Genomic DNA, 19958 nt, shown 5'->3' on the forward strand with positions numbered 1-19958 from the left:
TTTCAGGAGTGTATGGTAAAAAAACACTTTGACCAGTACAGCTCACACAATAACAAAACAACTTTTCATTTTGGTGGCACTAGCCAATTTAGGCTACTGACACAATGACTAGATTAATCCCAGATGCGTGTTCATGCAAATTTCCTAAATAAGTGTTGAATAATAGGCTGAGAGAGAAGTCGAACCAGACATGACAAGACAAGCTCCACAGACATGAGAGTGAGCAGTGAAGAGACAGACAGAACCAAGGAGAGACAGAACAAAACCCATTGTTCCATTTATAAAAGATGAAATTGGGCACTTTTATTTGCTGTGAGGTCACTTTTGCCAGACTATCATGAATATTTTTAGTAGCGCTCACACAGAGAGGCTGCCGTTTGTAGTAAAAGTCTGTCTGAGTAAAATGTAAAACATAGGCCGCAAATGTAAACATCTGCAGGAACTATATACAAATGTTAAAATCTGCAGAGGGGAGACCATATCTCAAACTGACAAGGATGACATCTTTAAAGGTTACTGGATTCTGGTCAGCTACAGGGTTGAGGCAGATGTCTTTTTGGCAATTGACTGAACAAGGTCATTCTGGTCTTTTTTTTAGATTAATGAAGATATTTTACCTTTTTATGTACTAGACAACACATTGTGCAGTAATGCATGTGTTCAGGTTTTAATTGATTTAAGCGTTGAATTAGCATAAAATAAAAATGTTTATTGGTGGTATCTTTATTTGGGTTGTCTTGATTTCAAGGACATATATTTGAGCTTTGTTTATTACTTTGTTTCTTATTTTTTGAATGATGACATCACCCAAGTCAGCAACCACAAACATAGTCAGCTGGTTTTCTTATCTAGCTGGCTAGTCACAACTTTGGGGAATCCCTTGGTGAGATCAGAGTCTAGATTACATGTGCACATAAAATACACACAGAAATTTTAAAAGCATTATATACATATTACATTTGATAGCATGTGTATAATGTGCATTGCATACCGTGTATTTACAGTGTTCATTACCTGGTCAATTCAATTATCAATTTCTTTTTTGATTAATCAACCATCATTGAGTTTATTTTGACAACTGTGAAATACCAGTTTGACTTAATCTATTTCCTCTAGTCAGTGCAATATTTATATTATAATTTCTCAGACCATTTCCAATCAAATACATTAATATATCTTACTGCTTTTTTAACTGATGCACCCAATTTGGACACTGATGGTTAATTTTACGATGCAATCACATTTTAAGGTGCTGACCATTAGACCTCTTTTAGCACTGAAAAATGGTGCTGTCAACTTATTATGCATGTTTTGGTAAGATGACTGTCTTTAACATTTAAGTCCCTTTTTTATAGAAACTTATTCTGTCCACCCTTTATATTTCATGGCATGCTCATAGAAGCTCATTCACACCTTCAGGATGCAGACGATTAAGTGTCCAAATCCACCTGATTGAACATCCGGACAAGCTGAACGCTTTCCTTTTCTTGAGGTAGGCAATAATGGAAACTAGCGACAGACACGATAAAAGTAATTGCTGAGACAGCAGGAACAGCACAACGAAACAACAAGATCTGACACCACACCGTCTGCCACTGGGCCCAGTAAACAAACACATTAAAACACAGGCATGCTGGCAGGAACTACGCTATGCAGCATGCAGGGAAGACTTGCATAATAGACCCATCTGCTCTCATAAAGTCAAACACCTGCTCTGCATCATCAAAACAAAGAGCAGCATCATTGGTGGCTGTGCCCCTTTGACCTTTCCCTCTTTCCTCTAAGATACTGTTTTGAATTTAGACTCAGTGCTGCACTAAGTTATTTGGTACAGAGTCTTTTTTAACAGTACAAGGAGAGAACTGCGATACAATACCCACATCCATCAACTAAACACCTACAGCTGATTACACACAGTGAGCATGTAGGTGACTTCGCTTGAACTCACCACTCTGTAACTCAGTGAGATTGCACAAAATGAAAACAAAGGTCTAAGTCAGTGCATGAAAAGGCATGTGCAACACACCTACACACCTACGTGCACGCACACATACACATTCCTCCGTATCGACTCCTTTGACAGTGCATTCCTCCGTATGAAAGAGAGGCCCTGACTCTATCTATTTCACAATAAAGTCAGGTAGTTACGTGATGTATAGCAGCAAGGGATAAAAAGCCTCTTTGTCCACAAACAAATGAAGGAAGAACCGGGATAGAGGGAACAGAAGAAAGATGCAGCATAAAGTAGGCTGACATACATGCCCCATATTCTTCAGCCTTAATGTCGGTGTTGAATTGAAGGTTAATGACTTGTCCCTGGTGAAGCATCAGGCTAAATTTGGAGCATAGTGTAATGGATTCACACAGTGCAAAGTGACTATTCCTCACTGACAGTCTAGGTTTTTGCTACCTTTTTGAAGTGTGTGTATTTTCATCTCCAGTTGACCAGTTTGATTTGAATCTCTATGTAGACAAAAAGACAAAAATTCAAAAACAGGACAATTAAAAAGGTTTCATGAACCCCACTACTGCAACTTCTTCTCAAAGTGTCCAGCATAGCGATTTCATCAGAGAATGGCATTTTCCCACATAGAGACAAAGCCTCTCATGTTTCTAAGCCCTCTGTGATAAGTCAAAGGGGCTGACAACAAGTGTCCTGGACTGTAAATGAAACCGCACATAGGAATCTGTCTTTTTGTCAATGTTTAACAGAGCAGTGCACAGTGGGGGTCTTATGTTCAGAGGAAGAAGATACCTTTGGCATGAGGCAGTCAAGTTCTGTTTTACAGTCTGTTAGCAGCATTGGTTTATGTTATTGTCTGTGTTGGTGTGTGTATCCAGAGACAAACAGAGAAAATAGATTGAGAGATAAAAGGGACATAAAACAAACAGTAATCTTCTACCGCTGGTAGAGGTAAAGACAAAGGAGGACTTCCTCAGTGTAATCTGGATCAGGAAAGTGGGTTAGTCCTACAGTATATCAGGGGACCTGAGCCTCAAAGATGTGTTGTGGCCCACATAATATGGCTCTACTGGGAAATGAAAGTGTTCAGGTTGATAGATTGGAGAGAATTAAACAGTGAAAGGACATGAAAGCTCACGGGCGGTAGATAGCCCCGCTGTGTTTCTCTAAAGGTCCCATATTATAAATAGTGATGTTTCCATGTTATTTTTTTTAAAAATCATAAAGCAGGTCAATGTGCTACATAAATACTGTGAAGGTATCAGAACATTCAATCCACAGAGAAATACACACAGTATTCTGTATTCAGAAATGAGCTATCAGGACTTCTGTCGGGTTGAAATGAAAAGTAACCTGAAAATGACATAATAGGACATTTAAACTATTTTCTTTATATTTAATCTGGAAGAAAAAACACATTGATTTACTGTATTAAATCAATTAAGCTCTAATCTAGTTTCTTTTACAAATCTTTAACTCCGGCTCAATGCCATTTATATTGTCTGAGATGGTTCACAACCATGGCTGAACCTAAATCCACACATTTCACATTTTCTCCATTATTACACAAATAATAGAGGGATGGCAACAGTCTCTGATTCAAAAGCATTTTCCACATCACGAACCAAGGTTTAACTAAACGAGACAGGTTTGACAATGGCATGGAGGAAGTTTCCCATCTGGGAGAGTGGGAAAGTATCCAGTGATTTTGCCACCTCCATCTATCTCTCCATCTGTCTGTTAACTGAGTCACTGCCAGTGACAGCCTCGCTCAGGACAGCTCACACTGTGTGAACACAGCCTGTCTATGTCTGATAATATGCAATGGACCTTGCTCAAGGAGACACTGCTGCTTAGTCACCGTCTGAAGGTGTGTGTGTGTGTGTGTGTGTGTGTGTGTGTGTGTGTGTGTGTGTGTGTGTGTGTGTGTGTGTGTGTGTGCGTGTGCGTGTGCGTGTGTGTGTGTGCGTGTAATAAGTTCATGCAACTGCGGTTATCAAGAATGACTAATGCAAAGTTAAAAACAACAGCTTATATTCATAATACCGACAGTAAGGAGGGTTGTAAATTTGCGAGCCTACATGGAGATGCAGACGTGTGTGTCTATGTACATGTTTGTTGTCTATCTTTGCTCTCTCAAATTAACTACTTGTTCAGATTAAAGTCCTTTGACTTCCAAGAAAACGTACTGTGCCTGTGGTTGGGTGGGGTTCACTTGCAACATCAGCAACAGACCCTCAGCTGTTAAACTGCACCCTGACACCAGTTGCCGCATAGAGACACAGGCCGCTCACCTCATTCCACGGCCAAAACGCTTATGTTCAAAAAACATGTATGGCTCTAACACAGAAGCACTCTACTCTGTATCCATTTGCAGCAAGGATGGACTGGAAATAGATCAGTCTGAATGGCATCACAACACTGAATGAGGAAAAGAAGAAAGTAAAAACATGAAAATGGCCAAAACATCAATTTAGATTTACATCAGATTTTACGTCCAAGATACAAATTGTACTCACTAAACCAAACAGTAAATGGTTTGTCCAGCATGTCCGGTCAATAGGAATTAGACAAGATAAGGCTGTGAACAAAAGTGCTGTCCTTAAAGGGCCTGCCCAGGAGTACATCCGCTTACTATGGCTCTGATGTTCTGTGCGTGTGAGTGTGGGTCATATGAGAAAGGAATAGAGACCTTCAGGGCTTTTGATGCCCAACAAGTGAACAGACCCACAGTATATGAGGATCGTCAGCTGTTTTCAGATAGCTCACAGTGAAAATGAATAAATTAGAGTAAGAAAGAGATTATTACTGCCTCACAGCAAGGACATTACGTGAATTACATTTGATGTATGAAATGTCCCTAACAAACAATAGCCCTATTGTGTAAAATTATAAACCCCAAAATAACCTTGCCTAGTTGCATAGAAAGATAAAGAATATGCGTATGCAAATTCAATGGTAAAAGAAGTAGGAATCTTTATAAAATACTTGATTTAAACAATAACACTTTGTTCTCTCTTTCACTAAACTTATGAGGCAAACAGTCTAATCATTACCATGGGAACAATAGCAGGACATTGGCTGTATTTTACTCACAGTTTGAAGAAACTGAGATTAAACAATTTTTCATTTGTGCAAGCTCTCAGAGGCTGAGTAGGAACAGTGCTCCACAATGATGTATACACAAAGCCTGTGCAATAAAAAAAAGTTAAACATTTGCTAGTTAAAATATCCTTCAGCATACCAAGAAAGCCTCTGAGCAGAAAGCTCCAGTGGTTGAGCTTTGTTTGAAAGGGGTAAACTTTTCCCTGGCATATGCCGTGCACCCCTGCAGTGCTCAGCAACATGCCAGTAAGCCCAGAGGCCTCACAATTTAGAGTTCATGGAGATTTAAGCACTACTGGGCAGATTGGGCCACACATCTTATATCATGTCTCTCATGCAACTATATGAAGGCCAGTCTTGGCCACTGTGACACAGTTGTTTGAGAAATCTGGTAGCATTCACTCACTCTTATGAACTCCCAGGCCTCTGAGCCCCTTTTCCTGGCATTTCATGCCCCAGAAAATGGCTCAATTTTGGGCTACAGTGCAGCTATGGCTCATTGTTCTATGGGTACACAAAGCTGCCTTGAGAGGGAGACTCAGGGGAAGTTTTGGCATTCCTTGAGAGCCACGCTCTTCTCAGTGTTCTTGGTCTGAGATGCTTCCTCTTGCTGGCTTAAGTGTCGTCCCGGCAACATCTATATGAACTCTTTCCCTCTGTGTATGTGGGGAGGCAAACATATGCTTACATAAACATGCTTAGTTCATCACAGCTTTCTGCCAGGCCACATTAAACACAAGCAGAAGCCACACTGAGGGGCTGCTGAACATGATGCTGCCTACAGTGCAAGGTCTGCCTCTGCAAACTATAAACCATACATCGAAGCATCTGGAGAAAACATAGACAATATCTCCTACTTGGGAGGAATAACACACAGATGCATCTGTTTCCACTGATAAAAGCAAACAAGCCGTATACCTGAGAGACCAGTATATGGAGAAAATAAAAATAAGTAAATGTTTCTCTAGCTGAACCAAGATAAAAAGCTTCTTCTTTTGCAAATGCAAAGATTCATAGATTTACAAAAGAAGAAGCTCTTATCAGTTCCAGCACTACTGGTGTGACCAACACATTCTTTTTAGGGTGGGTGATGCTGAGCAAGGGGAACACCCATACTATCCAAAATTTCACTAAAGCCACTAGTATGTTCAGTTTGGATACTTACTGGTGAGAGTGTGCAGATCTACAGGGTGGAGAAGGGCAGAACACCAAAAGCAACCAAACCGCAGCCCAAAGCTGTTAAAGCTTTTACTCAACACACATGGAAGGCACCAAGACCTTGCCATACACTCCTGCAGGCTGGGAGAGAGTGTGGGTGGATGGGTGTGTCATCACAGACACATCTAACCACTTCCTGGCCCTACATAGCTGGTGGTAGCCACAGTGGTGTGGTCTAGTGGGGACCATCCTTGAGTTAAACTCAAGTCGGAGCATTGAAATACAAGACATTCCATCACCCCCACCTCCACAATAATAACTAGCCCAGGCTCCCACTGCATGCCTGGGTGGCTTCAACTAACAGTAGAGCCGACGAGGGCCGAGACACAGCGCTGTGCAGAGGTACACTGTTGGCCTTGTGGATCAGAGAGGAGGGATGTAGAAAGCAGATGTCTTCTTTGCTCCCACTGAGAAGAGCAGACAGAGGATCGACAGGACGGCTGCAGAATGGATTTCTGGACATATGCTGTATGAGCAGCATGAATTTTTTTGCTTGGTTTCTCATTCTCCTTCCACTCTCTGACCATATTGCCCTGTCAATTTGTGATGCGCACACAGTAGAATGATTCAGCACCGGATCTCAGAGGATGTTGAGTTGAGACACAGCAGGACAGACTGTCAGGATTAGGGCTGGGAGATAAGATCATATATATATTGGCAAAACAATATAACAATGTCTATCATATAAAGTTTTCTATCTTTTTTCTATCGCAATGTCAAAAAAACACTGGCTGAACTGCATTATGGCAATCATGGTCTTTGTTCTGATCCGTGCACGTGCATTAAAGTTCTTAATAAAATGGGAAGACACTCAGTACCTTTCATTTGTCACGTATTTAGTTCAAGTATACAAAAAAAAAGACTATATCGTGATAAGGTTATTGAGACATGAAATTACCTATATCAGGACACAATATTTTAGCCATATCACCCAGCCCTAGTCAGCACAGCTTGTGATAATGCTGAGACACTTGTGTTATATTCACATGGAAACAAGAACTAGCCAAGGATATGTCTAAACTGAAACTGGAGGCCTGGCGATGCAAATATTTTAATCTATTCGGATTGCCATAATAAGGCACATGGTCCACAGAAATCCTCAAGGTCTGGTTCGGCTGTCTCTAGATACATAATACCAGACTTGGCTTCATTTGCCTCCAGCCTACACAAACACACATTTTATTTTATTTTTTACTATTTAGAAAATTCCACAAGCATTTCTGTAAGCTAATCAAATATATATAGTTCTCTGCGGTGAATGTCGTCTAATCAGAGAGTTTAGGTTTGATAATTGTGGCATGTAGAGAGGGTCCTAAAAAAAGATTTCCTCTACCAGATATACATTTTCATTGCTCACAAACATAAAAATAGGTTTGCAAAACAAAATTGGCCCGACTCACCTTGGGGTAAGTCTAACCAGCTGTTTGAGCATTTCATTCTCTGATAACACGTCATCGACCGACTGAAATCCCAGACAAACCACCTTCACATGCACACATTTACATAAGAGGCTCAAACGTTGGCACAAATGAACACACAGACGTGCACACACACACACACACACACACACACACACACACACACACACACACACACACACACACACACACACACACACACACACACACACACACACACACACACACACACACACACACACACACACACACACACACACAACACACACGCGTACATTATATCCCTTGGCACAGTGATAGAGGTGCTTTCACACTGAGGTAGCCTGCTTCATTGAAATGCCACAGACCAGTCTCACAGTGGCATTGAGAGAGTCCTAACACACAGAGAGAGCCGGAGGAGAGTCCCTGAAAGAGGATAATTAGCATTGGCAACAAAGGCAGAGACACAAATTAATCTTGTATGAGAACCAGCGGAGAGCAGATTACACAGTTAAGGAAGCAATGATGTTGTGAGAAGAAGGGCAGTCTTTACCCTGATAAATAACTCATACAACGATTAAACAGGGAGTAGAGTATCTGTGAAGATGAATGTGATGGATCAGCCTGGTCAGTGCCTTTTTTATTCCCTTTTGATTTCCTTCCTCCAAAACAGTCCTCTTTCCACTTCTGCTCCCTCTTCATCTAACCCACACCCAACCTTCCTGGCCAAATGAATATGAATAACTATTATATAAAATAATATACATATAATGGTCCACTGCTCATCACCGTTTGTGCACCCCAGAGACAATCATGAACTCACGCCACCTGAAAGTAAACTCGAAGACACATCAGTGATCATTCACTCCTGCAAGAGATATACACTTAACCACATGTAGACTACTGCACCTCCAGGAGGTGTTATGTACAGTATAATGGGCCTTTACTCGTGTGCCGAATATAACTGCTCAGACACCAGATCAGGGTCATTCTCACTGCACATCAATACGAGTGTACCCGACTCTCCGGAGGTTTATGGTGTTTTCCTGTGACATGAATTATAAACACATAAGCTGACAATGTGTATGCGTATATACACACACATAGCCAGGGTAAACAAGCAAGAGAGATTCAGGGAGGAGAAAGACATAATCAATACCCTATCTTTTCCATTTGCTATATTGCACCATTAACATTCCGTTAATATCCTCTTACAATTAAATCCACCGCCTCTCTCCCTGACACGCTATCCTCTCATTCCTCTTTCTTTCTGTTTAGTATCACCAAAACAATTCATTCATTCATTCACTCCAAAACTGCAGCTAAAATGTCGGTTTAGTGTTAATTTAACAAAAAACCCTAAAGTTGGAACATGTTTCGGTCTGAATAACTAAGTGAAACCAAAGTAATATGCAAACTGCCCGTGGGCTCACAGGCAAATGTGTGTGTGTGTGTGTGTGTGTGTGTGTGTGTGTGAGAGAGAGAGAGAGAGAGAGAGAGAGAGAGAGAGAGAGAGAGAGAGAGGGAGAATGGAGACAGAAAGAGGGAGAACAGTACATCAAAACATTATTAAAGTGATCTGTGTGAGTAAAAATAATTAGAGGTGAGATGAGAAGTCTCTGCCGACAAACGGTGGCTAATATGAAGCAGATGTTGACATGGAAATTGTACACAGAGGAAGAGGAAGACATGCATGAAGAGTACCAGTTATAATGCAGTGATAAACAGCTGAGGGGGATACACAGGCTACAGCTCTGACCTAGTTCTCAACTTTTGGATGCAGCCCTTTTTTTTTTACTCTTCTCTTGGGGGTAACTGTCCAGTAAAAACTAAAAAACGCAGTTAAAATAAGTGAGCCAATGTTCTTCACAGAAGAGCAGTTTTTTTTTTGCAATTTTGCAGCGTTATTCAAAGAAAGTGCGTGAGAACAGTTGATCAAGGTGACTATCAAGGGAAGCAGAAATCTCTTGAGCACAAAAGTACAGAAGTACAGTGCAGTTAAAAAAAATTAAAATAAAATGAGCCATTATGAAAACAAATGTGGTGCAATAACCACTTCAAGGTGGCAGCATCACAACAACACTACCCAATATTAAACCATAGGAATATTAAAATAACACCATGGGAGATGGAACGTAACATAAAGCACGTTTAAATTAGTATCAACTCACTTCTCAGCACCACAGACACACGTTTAAGTCTCAGCAGGGACATTGTTTTTTTTGGTTAAGAGTCGGGCAAAATGCAAAGTAGTTTGAAAATGCTGCAATTAAGAGCTTTAATTTGAGGACGTGAACGCAGCATCACGGCTCTCCAGTGCAGTTTAATTAAAAATATCGCACAAAGCAAAACAGGGTACGAACTCCGAAGCCTTCAGAACGAGATTAAAAGTGTGGTAAAGTTAGTTTGTAGAAGAAGAGAGATCAGTCAAAGTTGCAGACAGAGAACCCCCCCATAGTGCGTATGTTTGTTGCGTGTGATGAGACGGTGGTGATCAGATTGTGGCGGATCCACCCGGTTGGATTTACCTGTGATGTGTCCAGGTAAACGCTCTTTCTGAACTTCCCACGCCGTATCTCCATTTCAAGGGCAGAGCCGCGGGCGACGGTCGCTCTCGCAGTTTGATTTCGGCAAAACATCGTCTCAGCTTTCTGACAACTTAACCGATAATCCCGTGTGTGACCGACCGTATTGGCCGAATTTAAAGCAAACACTAAGGGGAGGAATCGCTTCGAAAAGTGCTCAAACTACACCAGCGCACGCAGATCCCCACCGGGCAGGGCAGGGGAAACTCCCAAGAGGTTCAGGCGAGACCCCCCTGACTCAAACACTGACGTTTCTAGTGATGTGGGGGAGCCGAGACTGAAGCACGATCATTCACAGGAAGGAAAAAAAGGAAACGGATTCATGGAGTCTTCCTTCCCAGCTGACTTTTCACTTTTCCAAATACTGCCCCTTGTGCGTGCGACAGTAACGCGGTGACACCCCATGTGGCAGAGCTGAGCTGGGACCCAACTTTACGCTGCCCTGTATCAGGAGACCCCTACCGGCGATCTCAGAGCCTGTTGTAGGCCTGTTGTTCAAGTCATTCAGGATGGATGGAGCAGTCTTTGGATATTAGATTCGGTATTTCCAAAAGGCCTGTCTTTATCTGGCTTTTAATTTTAAGTGACGTTATAGTCTTTGTTTTTAAGTTTTAACCGTTGGTTTTAATATTTGTTTTATTCCTGGCGTTTATTTCTATTTTGTTTTATTCAATTGACTTTTATTGATTGCTATTTTAAACATGTATGGTTATTGTTGTTGCAATTTATGGTGTTGCAAAAATTGTATTTATATTTTATTTGTACTTTGTTTCTTGTTTGTGTTGATTCAATTTTACTGTGTGAAGCACTTTGGCCTGCATGTTTGTATGAAAGGTGCTATGTAAATAGGCTAAAGTTAAAGCATGAAACCACTTGTTTGTGTGTGTGTGTGTGTGTGTGTGTGTGTGTGTGTGTGTGTGTGTGTGTGTGTGTGTGTGTGTGTGTGTGTGTGTGTGTGTGTGAGTGTGAGTGTGTGTGTTTGTGCGCACAACATCAATTGTCTACAAACGTGTACCCTTGATTATTTCATTCTGGGATAGCCTTTTCAAAGTCTATGTAAAAGTTCTATTGAAATTACTGTTATATGAATGTATTCTGTTTTTAAACTAGTCCCAGATTCAATCAGTTTCAATTTGAAAAACATTTTTGAGCTGTTCTTACCCCTCCACCCCTGACACTCAAAAGTGGCACATTCCAACAGTCACCATTTTTTAAGGCTGTACCACTCCATCCAATTTCTAACATGACATGTTTGATATTGTTGGAAAGCTCTAGGTCTTCACAAAGAATACATATGGGTGACGAATCCACTAGTGTGTCCAGCTGAATTAATGAAGTTAAAAGAACAAAGCTTCTGTAGCATATCACATAAAAGAGTGTATACCAGATCAAACAATTTCCTTGACCTGTCAAAGGACCAGGGGCTTTAGGCCTACAATAAGTTTCAGGTGATGCGTTATTTGCTACTCTTTCTGAGAAAGCCCCATGACAGGCAATGAAGGCTATAGGGGCTGTAAAGCAGGGGCGTGTACACGGTACAACATTTTATTTATGAGCATCTTGTAGTGTTGTAGTAAAAGTGCATGAAAATCCAGCAGGAATGTGAATCGCGATCTGTGGTGGCACCAGGACTTTACTGGACCTGCTGTGAGTGGAATTCTGAAAGGTCAGAAGGTCATCGACGATCAATCTCACTAAAGCAGAGGTCACATCCATCGCGAGTGATAGAGGTTTGCTCATGAGTTCCAGCATCATGACACGAGGTATAGCATACTGCAACTCTGCTTCCAGTCCCACAAGAAGGCACATTTTATCCAGATACTGGGACTCTTTCAATCCAAAACCCGTAGATGACCCGTCATGAACTGCCCACCCTTGTCTAATGGTAGGTGTGTAGGTGTGTGTGTGTGTGGCTGTTCATTCTATAAATTTCAAGTAAGCAACACACCAGAGTCAGCAGTTGCAGTTCAGCGATGATGGCGAGAAGCCAGCTCAGTAAAACCCTATTTATCTCTTTTCCGCACATTCAGACACTCTGTAACCCAAAGCATGACCTACTGTATCACCTGAAACTATCCGAACAAAGTGTGTGTGTGAGAGGAACACACACAAGCTCAGTTCAAAAGCCTTTAGTGATACAAGGCTGTAAATCAATGCATTAAGATAAAGTCTACATCATGGGTTTGTGTAATTGGGCACCATTGTTTACTGTGATATTCCTCCTATTTACAACAGAACTACTTTAATTAACGAGTAGGCAATTAGCTCTGGAAAAATCCACATTCTGGCATTATGGTATCATGTTGTGATGGCGAGCATGTTTTGTTCCCTTTTGTTTTAATCATAAACAGCCTTGATACAGCAATCTGTTGTCTGTCAATCATATAATCTGAATTAAGTTTCTCATTTGGGTTCTTTGTAACAGAAAAATATATAGTGTTTCATTTCCCATTCTATGTTTCAACCAGGTTCCTCAACAGGTTGGTGCACTGTGCTCACTTTAAAACAAAGCGCCGCATACTTGCTTAGATGCAGTGATTTAGAGAACACAATTACTCTTCGACCATGGGTTAAAGATGTTTGCAACGTGAGTGTTCAGTGCTAGATCACTTGGGGAAAAAGGGAAAGGGGTTTGTGTAGCCCCCGGTTTCTCTAATCTCCCTGAAAGTATCTTATTTAAAAGCAGGATGTTTGTTGATATTGGAAGCCTGCGTAAATAACTAAAGGCGCCGTAACTCATGCAGCAATGTGATCTCACTTTAGATGTTGGTCTGTTTCCTAGAAGGGACTATGTGAAATGCAGATTATGTTTACACACCACATGCCGCTCTGGTCAGTAGGGGGTAGACAGTCACAGAGGGGAGCAGTGCTTTCCCAAGCTAGGTCTGACCCTCTTTTAACTCCATCGAGCCCTTTGGGCAGCTCAGTTTGCTGCAGTCAGACAAGCAAGGGGCTTATGTGCAGGCTTTTTTGGTTGCAGATTTTAAATCCATCTGTGGGGGAAAGATAGGTCTGGTTTATCAGCCCTCGTTTATAGTGCATATTCTATTTGTAAATCCCACAAACTGCATTTTCTCCTGTTACCGTCCTTCTTTTCACTCTTTTGCCCACACAAATGTACAAGCACGCACAAAAAAAAGGGTCAGTTAGAGTGAGAATCAAATACAGCAGTCAGGAATGGCACAAACACAGTGGGCTATAAAATGCCGACCACAGTCAGTACACAAACAAAGGGACCGCTTTTCACTCAGAGAGCAGTGGCTATGGAGCAGCTGGGGGACGACCACGAGATAAACACCAGGAGACCATCATGCTGTTAGACGGTACCAGAAAATCCTTTTCTGTCTGTCTATCTACCTCACACAATCATACAGTATATGATCAATTGCCCACGAGTTCAGAACCAGTGGAGTGGGTGTAAACAGGCAGCAGATCACAAATCCCTTTTGTGGAATGAAAGAGCTACAGGCTCAGCAGATTGATTGTGGCTGTTCCCACTGTAATTACGTGTGGTTTTCTATATTCTAAAGATACACTCGCATACAGTAACTATGGCCCTATGTCCTCTACTGTTCTTACATTATTAAACATTCCAGGATCAGTTTTCAGGAGATAAATAACATACCCAATGTTATGGAGACACTCATTCTACACAAGTATACCATAAAAAAAACCTATAAAACATTGGTGTCTCCCTGACCCTGACCTGTTAACGTCCTTTCGTTTGCATTCAAAGTTTGAGCTTGTCAAGTGTAAAGGGCATTTTGATAAAAATGTCTGTCAATGATCTTAATGTCTTGATGACTTTGTCTAAAAATCAATATCAATCTGCATAACTGAGACAATGTGTCATACGGTCTGAAACCTTGCCTACTTTCACTCTATAAAAATAAATATGCAACCATCTGAGTGAAAAATGTTATGATTGATGCGCTCCTATATTGGGTGGTGGACGAATAAACACCTCAAGGAAAACAGAGAGCTCAAATGCAACGCATACACTGGAACGAGTCTCTAAAGTAATTTTGTGAAAAGCATCAGAGGAACTAAAGCAGGACTCCAGTCTGGCTTGCAATCATTATTAGCATGCCAAGAGACACAAGTGTACAGCAGACACACAATTAGAAGCAGAGAGTGCCTGGCAGTGGTCCTGTACAGGTTTAAACACCGAGCCATTATGTAGATTCAATCACGCCACAGTTTCCTATAACTATGAATACATTATACTAGTCTGACTTCTGCTGGACATCATTTGCCATTACAACCACACATCGAGTCGATCACACACACACACACACACACACACAGATAACTTCCTTTTGGTAATGAGTAAAATACGAGAAAAATATATTCATAATGACTGAAAAGTGTGGCTATAATTACACACATCTGCTCCCGATAAAATTTCATTTCACAATAGTGCATCTATTCCACAGTGCAATAAAAAATAAATATTGAGCAGGTTATCAACTGTGCTCCAATAGCCTTTATTTAATCTATTTACAAAGAATACAAAACTCTCCTCCTTGAGCTTCGATGGACACTCCGTTCACAGCATGTACACTTAGTTTATAACATTTCATTTAAACGAGAAAAAAAAACACCAGGCACAGGGAGGGTGTCTGCTGCTCCAGGGGACACCCTGACAAACTGAAACTATGACATGTTGAGTTGATCATTTCATTTGTGGTGCAGTTTCGTCCAATTGGCAGCTTCTTTGCGTCCTTGTTTCAACCCCTGTAAAAAGAATATGACGTTAATATGACTCCCCTTTTAAAAACTCAAGGACTCCCATCTATTATGCAGCTGGAGGCATTTGATGAAAAGGCTCCTCTAGCCAAGAAGCATAGCAGCGAAAATTTAACTGTACCAAAAAGGTCCAAATTACCATACACGCCCACTGCTCTTCACTACATAATGCAAGAGACTGAACCTGTAAATAAAAACTGTAAATCCATTTTACAGCCCATAATAAGTCAGATTCCGTGCACATACCAAGTAGTATCCTGTGTGATATCCACTCATGTACCAGGAGATGAGCACGCTGCCCAGAGCCTCGTCATCCACCATGTCAGGGCTCATCGGTGGAGGTGGAGGAATCATCTGCAAGTAACAATATTTGCTGTCTATTAATAACATGCTACATTGAAAGCTGTTTCTCAATATACCAACTGAATGTGCTTTTCAGATGTAGACTGCACAAATAAAACAGCACCTGCTGTAGCCAGGGTCTCCGCAGGTTTCAACAAGTTAAATTTAAGACTTTTTTTAGACCTTTTTAAAACCATCATAAACACAATTTAAGATCCATTACACATCCCTACTGACAAAGAAGATTAAGCATATGTAAGAAAATCGGAGTCCCAGAATTACTTGCGTAAGTAGATGCATTTATTAAATATGACTTCACAGAACTAACCAAATGCAACGTTACATTACAGAATCATTTAACTCTATAAAATCACTTTTACACTTTAAAAATGCTTAATCGAACGGAATCAGCTAGAAATACTCAAAAACACCAGAAATAAAAAACTCAGCCGCTTTGTGTTCTTCCGACTCCGCATGCGACTGTAAAAGGGATGCAACGTACACTGAACTCACCATTCGATTCACGATACTGAGATCACGGTACGATTTGATTCTTTTTTTTTTGACAAAATGAGATTGAAGACAAATGAGTGAAAAGATCCCTTCTATTAAAATCTACACAATATATTTTCTCTTCTCTTTTTCAAATTAAAGAATGATTATTTCTGAGGTATAGACTGCAAGCCATTGCATATTTCAATTTTATTCTAAAAGTGAAACTGAACATATATTTTTCTAAATAACAAAAGCAATAATTTAATTTAAAAAAAACAAAACAACTAAGCCTTGACCTGTGTTCCTGGTTTGGAATTGACATGTTTCAACACATTTTCAGGAGCTGAGATCTCTGCATCTTCACAAATAACTGCATTTACATGGACATGAATATCCCTTTTTATGAGGCTTATGATCATATTCAGGATATGGCGTTTACATGAGAACTTATATTATTCATATATACATGATAAATACCATTCTGACTAGGCGTTTGTGGTTATTTATTTCAAGTTTGTTCTGTTTAGTAGTTTTATTACAATGTAACGTTAATCTAAACCTTTCCCCAAAAATGAAATTTAAAAAAGAGCAACAGAGACATGACAAAATTGTATTTAAGACTTTTTAACACTATTTAAGGCCTAAAATTCAGAAAATTGTATTTTAGAGTTTTTAAGACCCTGCACATACCCTGGTATGTATAACATGCTCAAATGAAATTTCTTATAATGCCTTAGTTCCACTGCATGGTTTGGCACGACATGTTGGTACCAGGGGCTTTTCTCTATATAATTTTCCACTGCGGACAGCATCGCCTCAGTGTAGAGGCCCCGGTGTCGCTATGAATGATTGCCATAGAGACACTGGGACATCATCATCAACACAACATTCGCTTGATCCTTTCATCGGACAACGATGTCTGCACTTAGTCAATTGTATGTCAGTTTTTATGCTAAAATGGATGATCCCGAGTTGAGTAGTAGTTGCCATGCCATGCAGTGAAAATGCGGCATTAGTGTAGGGATATATTCAAACTCACTGGTGGACCAAAAGGCATCAAGGGTGGCCAAGAAGGAGGTTCAGGCCCGTGACCACCAGATCGTCTGCTGCCCCCCTGGTAGAGGTAACAAAAAAGAAAAAAAGTTGGAAAAAAAACATGCTGTGAACTCAACATTACCAAATACTACCCCAGATCATTTTGCTTGAAAGGGAGCCTAAATATAATACATATTCTTTGAAAAATACATTTTACTATCCCTCTTTATACAATCACATTAATACAGAGAGTAGAGCTCTTAACTTAAATGCCAGTTAAATTCATTGACATCCAATACAATCTCCCAACTATAAATGCTATCACTGAGAGGTTGCGGTTTATATTCTAGATTTATTGCTCACATTGTAAAACACTTTATATTGTTTACATTTCATTTTATTAATAACGTAGCTGCATCAAACAGCTAAACTACTCACAGACTGTATGAAATCTTTATTGCTTCATCTCAATTCTAAACATTGAAGCAATAATATGGATGAAAATACTCTACTATCAGTTCATTTTGCTCATTGACTAAAAGAGATAAGGAGTCTTTCTACATACCTGTCTGAAAGCATGCATGGGAGGTGGTCCTGGAGGGAACCCAGGAGCCCACATGGGAGGAGGTTCTCTGTGGGCCTTGGACTTCTGGGGTTTACCGTGTGATTGTTGTTTGTGTTGGTTTGGTGTAGTTGACCGGTCACTCTCCTCTGTTGACGATTCTGCCCCCTTTACCTTAATTGCATAGAAATTATATACACACACATACACCCTGGTTACTATACAGAGCAACTTCTGAAATATATTTAAATTTGTTTTTAAGTAATATATATATTTTTTATCTATAGCCATATTAAGTTACAATCCATATAAGATGCAAATGCTTTACAGATTACTACTTAATCCTAAAATTGATTGCACTGCGAAATAGCACGTTATAATGTTCATTGCTTTCCAGGAGTTATAATTGGATAAAGATCAAGCATTGTAATATACATTTATGTACCTCAACTGACCTCTTCGTACAGTAATTACCTCCAATTATATTAAGTCTAAAGCGGCCAAATAGAACCGTCAAAGTAACCTGGGAATTATTTTATCTCCTTTTACCTGCATACTGTTTTTGATTTCTAATTTATGGTGTGCATGATTGCAGAATGAAAGACATAACCTTGTGATCTGTATCAGGGTTATGATATGTATATCATACAAGTATACGATAGGTAATGATGCTTCCTCTTTTCACCAAGGCTGTAGAAATATGTGCAGGTTTGAGGTGGCTCATTGCCATAGTGATTTTTAAGAAAATACTCTAGCTCTTGTTCACAGCAAAAGGGAGTTGGTGAGCCGCCTACAAATTAGGGTGCATGTGTGAAAAGGGCTTATAAATATTGAAAATGTTAATGTTCAGTGTGGAAAGAAGCCCACTTTTCTTTGATTCAGTCAATCAAAGAAAAATGTCTCTGTTTGGAAACATCATCATATCTTTAGCATGAGGGAATAAGACAGATACACCAACACACAAAACACACTGAAGAGATGCAATGTGTATCACCACTAACCTATTAAATGAAGAGGTATGAATGTTGTAATAAATAAAAATTGGATTAAATAAAATATACTGCACAGATATAAATAAAATAATGTATTTTCAGTGCTTTACCTTGGTATTTGTTTCCTCGTCACCTTCAGAAATCTCTGAAAGCAAGTCTTCAAGGTTCTGCTCCTCCTCGTTTCCGTATTCTGTATAAACAACTATACAAGTGCCCTTCTTCTCATCTATGAAGGAGATGGTGGCTGCATAGAGCTGGCCATCCTCTGACCAGTAAGCACAGCACGAGTCCCCAACCTGCCACTGTGACACAGCATAAAGTGTAACCATACTGCTGTTGTCTTATGTTTTAAAATGTTGAAACACGTATGATGTTGATTTCAATGCAGCAGTCATTGAGACCCCTGTAAACTGTCAATAAAACTCCTGAACAATTAGCCTCCTTCTTGTACATGTATGTGTATTATTGCATTCCAATTGTTCACCTCTTTATCTGGTGGTGTATTTGTTCTTTTCCTGCTCTGGTTCTTTTTGTTGTTCTTGCGTTTTTTTCCCGGTTGGTTTTTCTTGGGGGCTTCTGGCTCATCTTCACCCTTAAGGGCAGTCTGGCACACAAAGCAGGAACAGAGGCATGAGTGACAAAAACAAACATAAACCTTTTACATGCACATCCGCCGCAAATCGCTGATTGTTTACCTTGAATGATGCAACTGCCTTGTCATAAGCCTTTATCAATGCTGTATCATCCCATATATCTGAATCGTCACTCTGGAAAAAAGAACAGATTTAGAGTTGAGTGCTAATGTGAAACTAGCCTTTCACATTAAATGCAAAATAAGACCGACAATACGCAGAAATTAGTCAAATGACTGTGGATTCTCGCTCTTGCTTATCCTCCGGCCAATTTGACAGTGCATCATTTTTTATTTATTTTTCTTGCAGTTGACATCTAACGTGTCATGTTTATCTTTCCATCCCAAGTGCAGCATATTGAGCAGCTAAAGCTAGGCTAAATCAATCTACTCTGCCCAATAACAGCAAAACACTATTCTATAGTATAATAGAATACGGCAGGTACACTGTGGATTTCTGTTTTTCTATGTATTTCCTCTTTGTTACCCAACTTAGCCAAACCCAGCGCTAGTTTGTAGCTTAGCTTCCTAGCTCACCGACTCAACCAACTCTATATCGGCCTACACTATTCTATAGTATAATAGAATACGGCAGGTACACTGTAGATTTCTGTTTTTCTATTTATTTCCTCTTTGTTACCCAACTTAGCCAAACCCAGCGCTAGTTTGTAGCTTAGCTTCCTAGCTCACCGACTCAACCAACTCTATATCGGCCTACACGGGTTCCTATGTGTTTACTGGCTATTCTCACTAGTGTATCATAACTCACCTGTCCACTTCCACGTGAAAACAACACGTCTTTGCATCCATTCGCCATGTGAAGATGCGGAGATTTCACTGCTCACTGCAAATTGCTAACGAGCAACGTGCGTCGGAAAAAGTGA

General features: G+C 40.2%; 2 protein-coding genes across 2 annotated transcripts in view; both read right to left on the reverse strand.

The window, feature by feature from the left end:
- Nucleotides 1–10565, reverse strand: part of rtkna (rhotekin a) — a 59515-nt gene extending 48950 nt beyond the window's left edge. The window contains exon 1 of the mRNA XM_083912909.1: nt 10212–10565. Within this exon, the coding sequence (XP_083769035.1) occupies nt 10212–10322 (111 nt within the window). The 5' untranslated portion in view covers nt 10323–10565. The remainder of the gene's footprint in view (nt 1–10211) is intronic.
- Nucleotides 10566–14731: 4166 nt separating this feature from the next.
- Nucleotides 14732–19945, reverse strand: smn1 (survival of motor neuron 1, telomeric). Its single transcript, XM_083911768.1, has 8 exons — nt 19844–19945; nt 19139–19210; nt 18928–19047; nt 18554–18745; nt 17455–17625; nt 16894–16968; nt 15264–15371; nt 14732–15005 (listed from the first exon to the last, which is right to left on the reverse strand). The coding sequence occupies exons 1-8, from the start codon at nt 19889–19891 to the stop codon at nt 14949–14951; spliced, it is 843 nt and encodes a 280-aa protein (XP_083767894.1). The 5' UTR covers nt 19892–19945; the 3' UTR covers nt 14732–14948.
- Nucleotides 19946–19958: the final 13 nt, after the last annotated feature.

This window comes from Echiichthys vipera (genome assembly GCF_963691815.1).
Source record: "Echiichthys vipera genome assembly, chromosome: 4".
NCBI lineage: Eukaryota > Metazoa > Chordata > Actinopteri > Perciformes > Trachinidae > Echiichthys > Echiichthys vipera.

Coding starts and splice junctions, on each gene's coding strand:
- smn1 (XM_083911768.1), bottom strand. CDS start 19,891: ATGGCGAATGGATGCAAAGACGTGTTGTTTTCACGTGGAAGTGGACAG. Junction 16,969..17,454: donor CCATGCATGCTTTCAGACAG/GTATGTAGAAAG, acceptor TACCTCTACCAG/GGGGGCAGCAGACGATCTGG. Junction 15,372..16,893: donor TGATGCCTTTTGGTCCACCA/GTGAGTTTGAAT, acceptor TGTTACTTGCAG/ATGATTCCTCCACCTCCACC.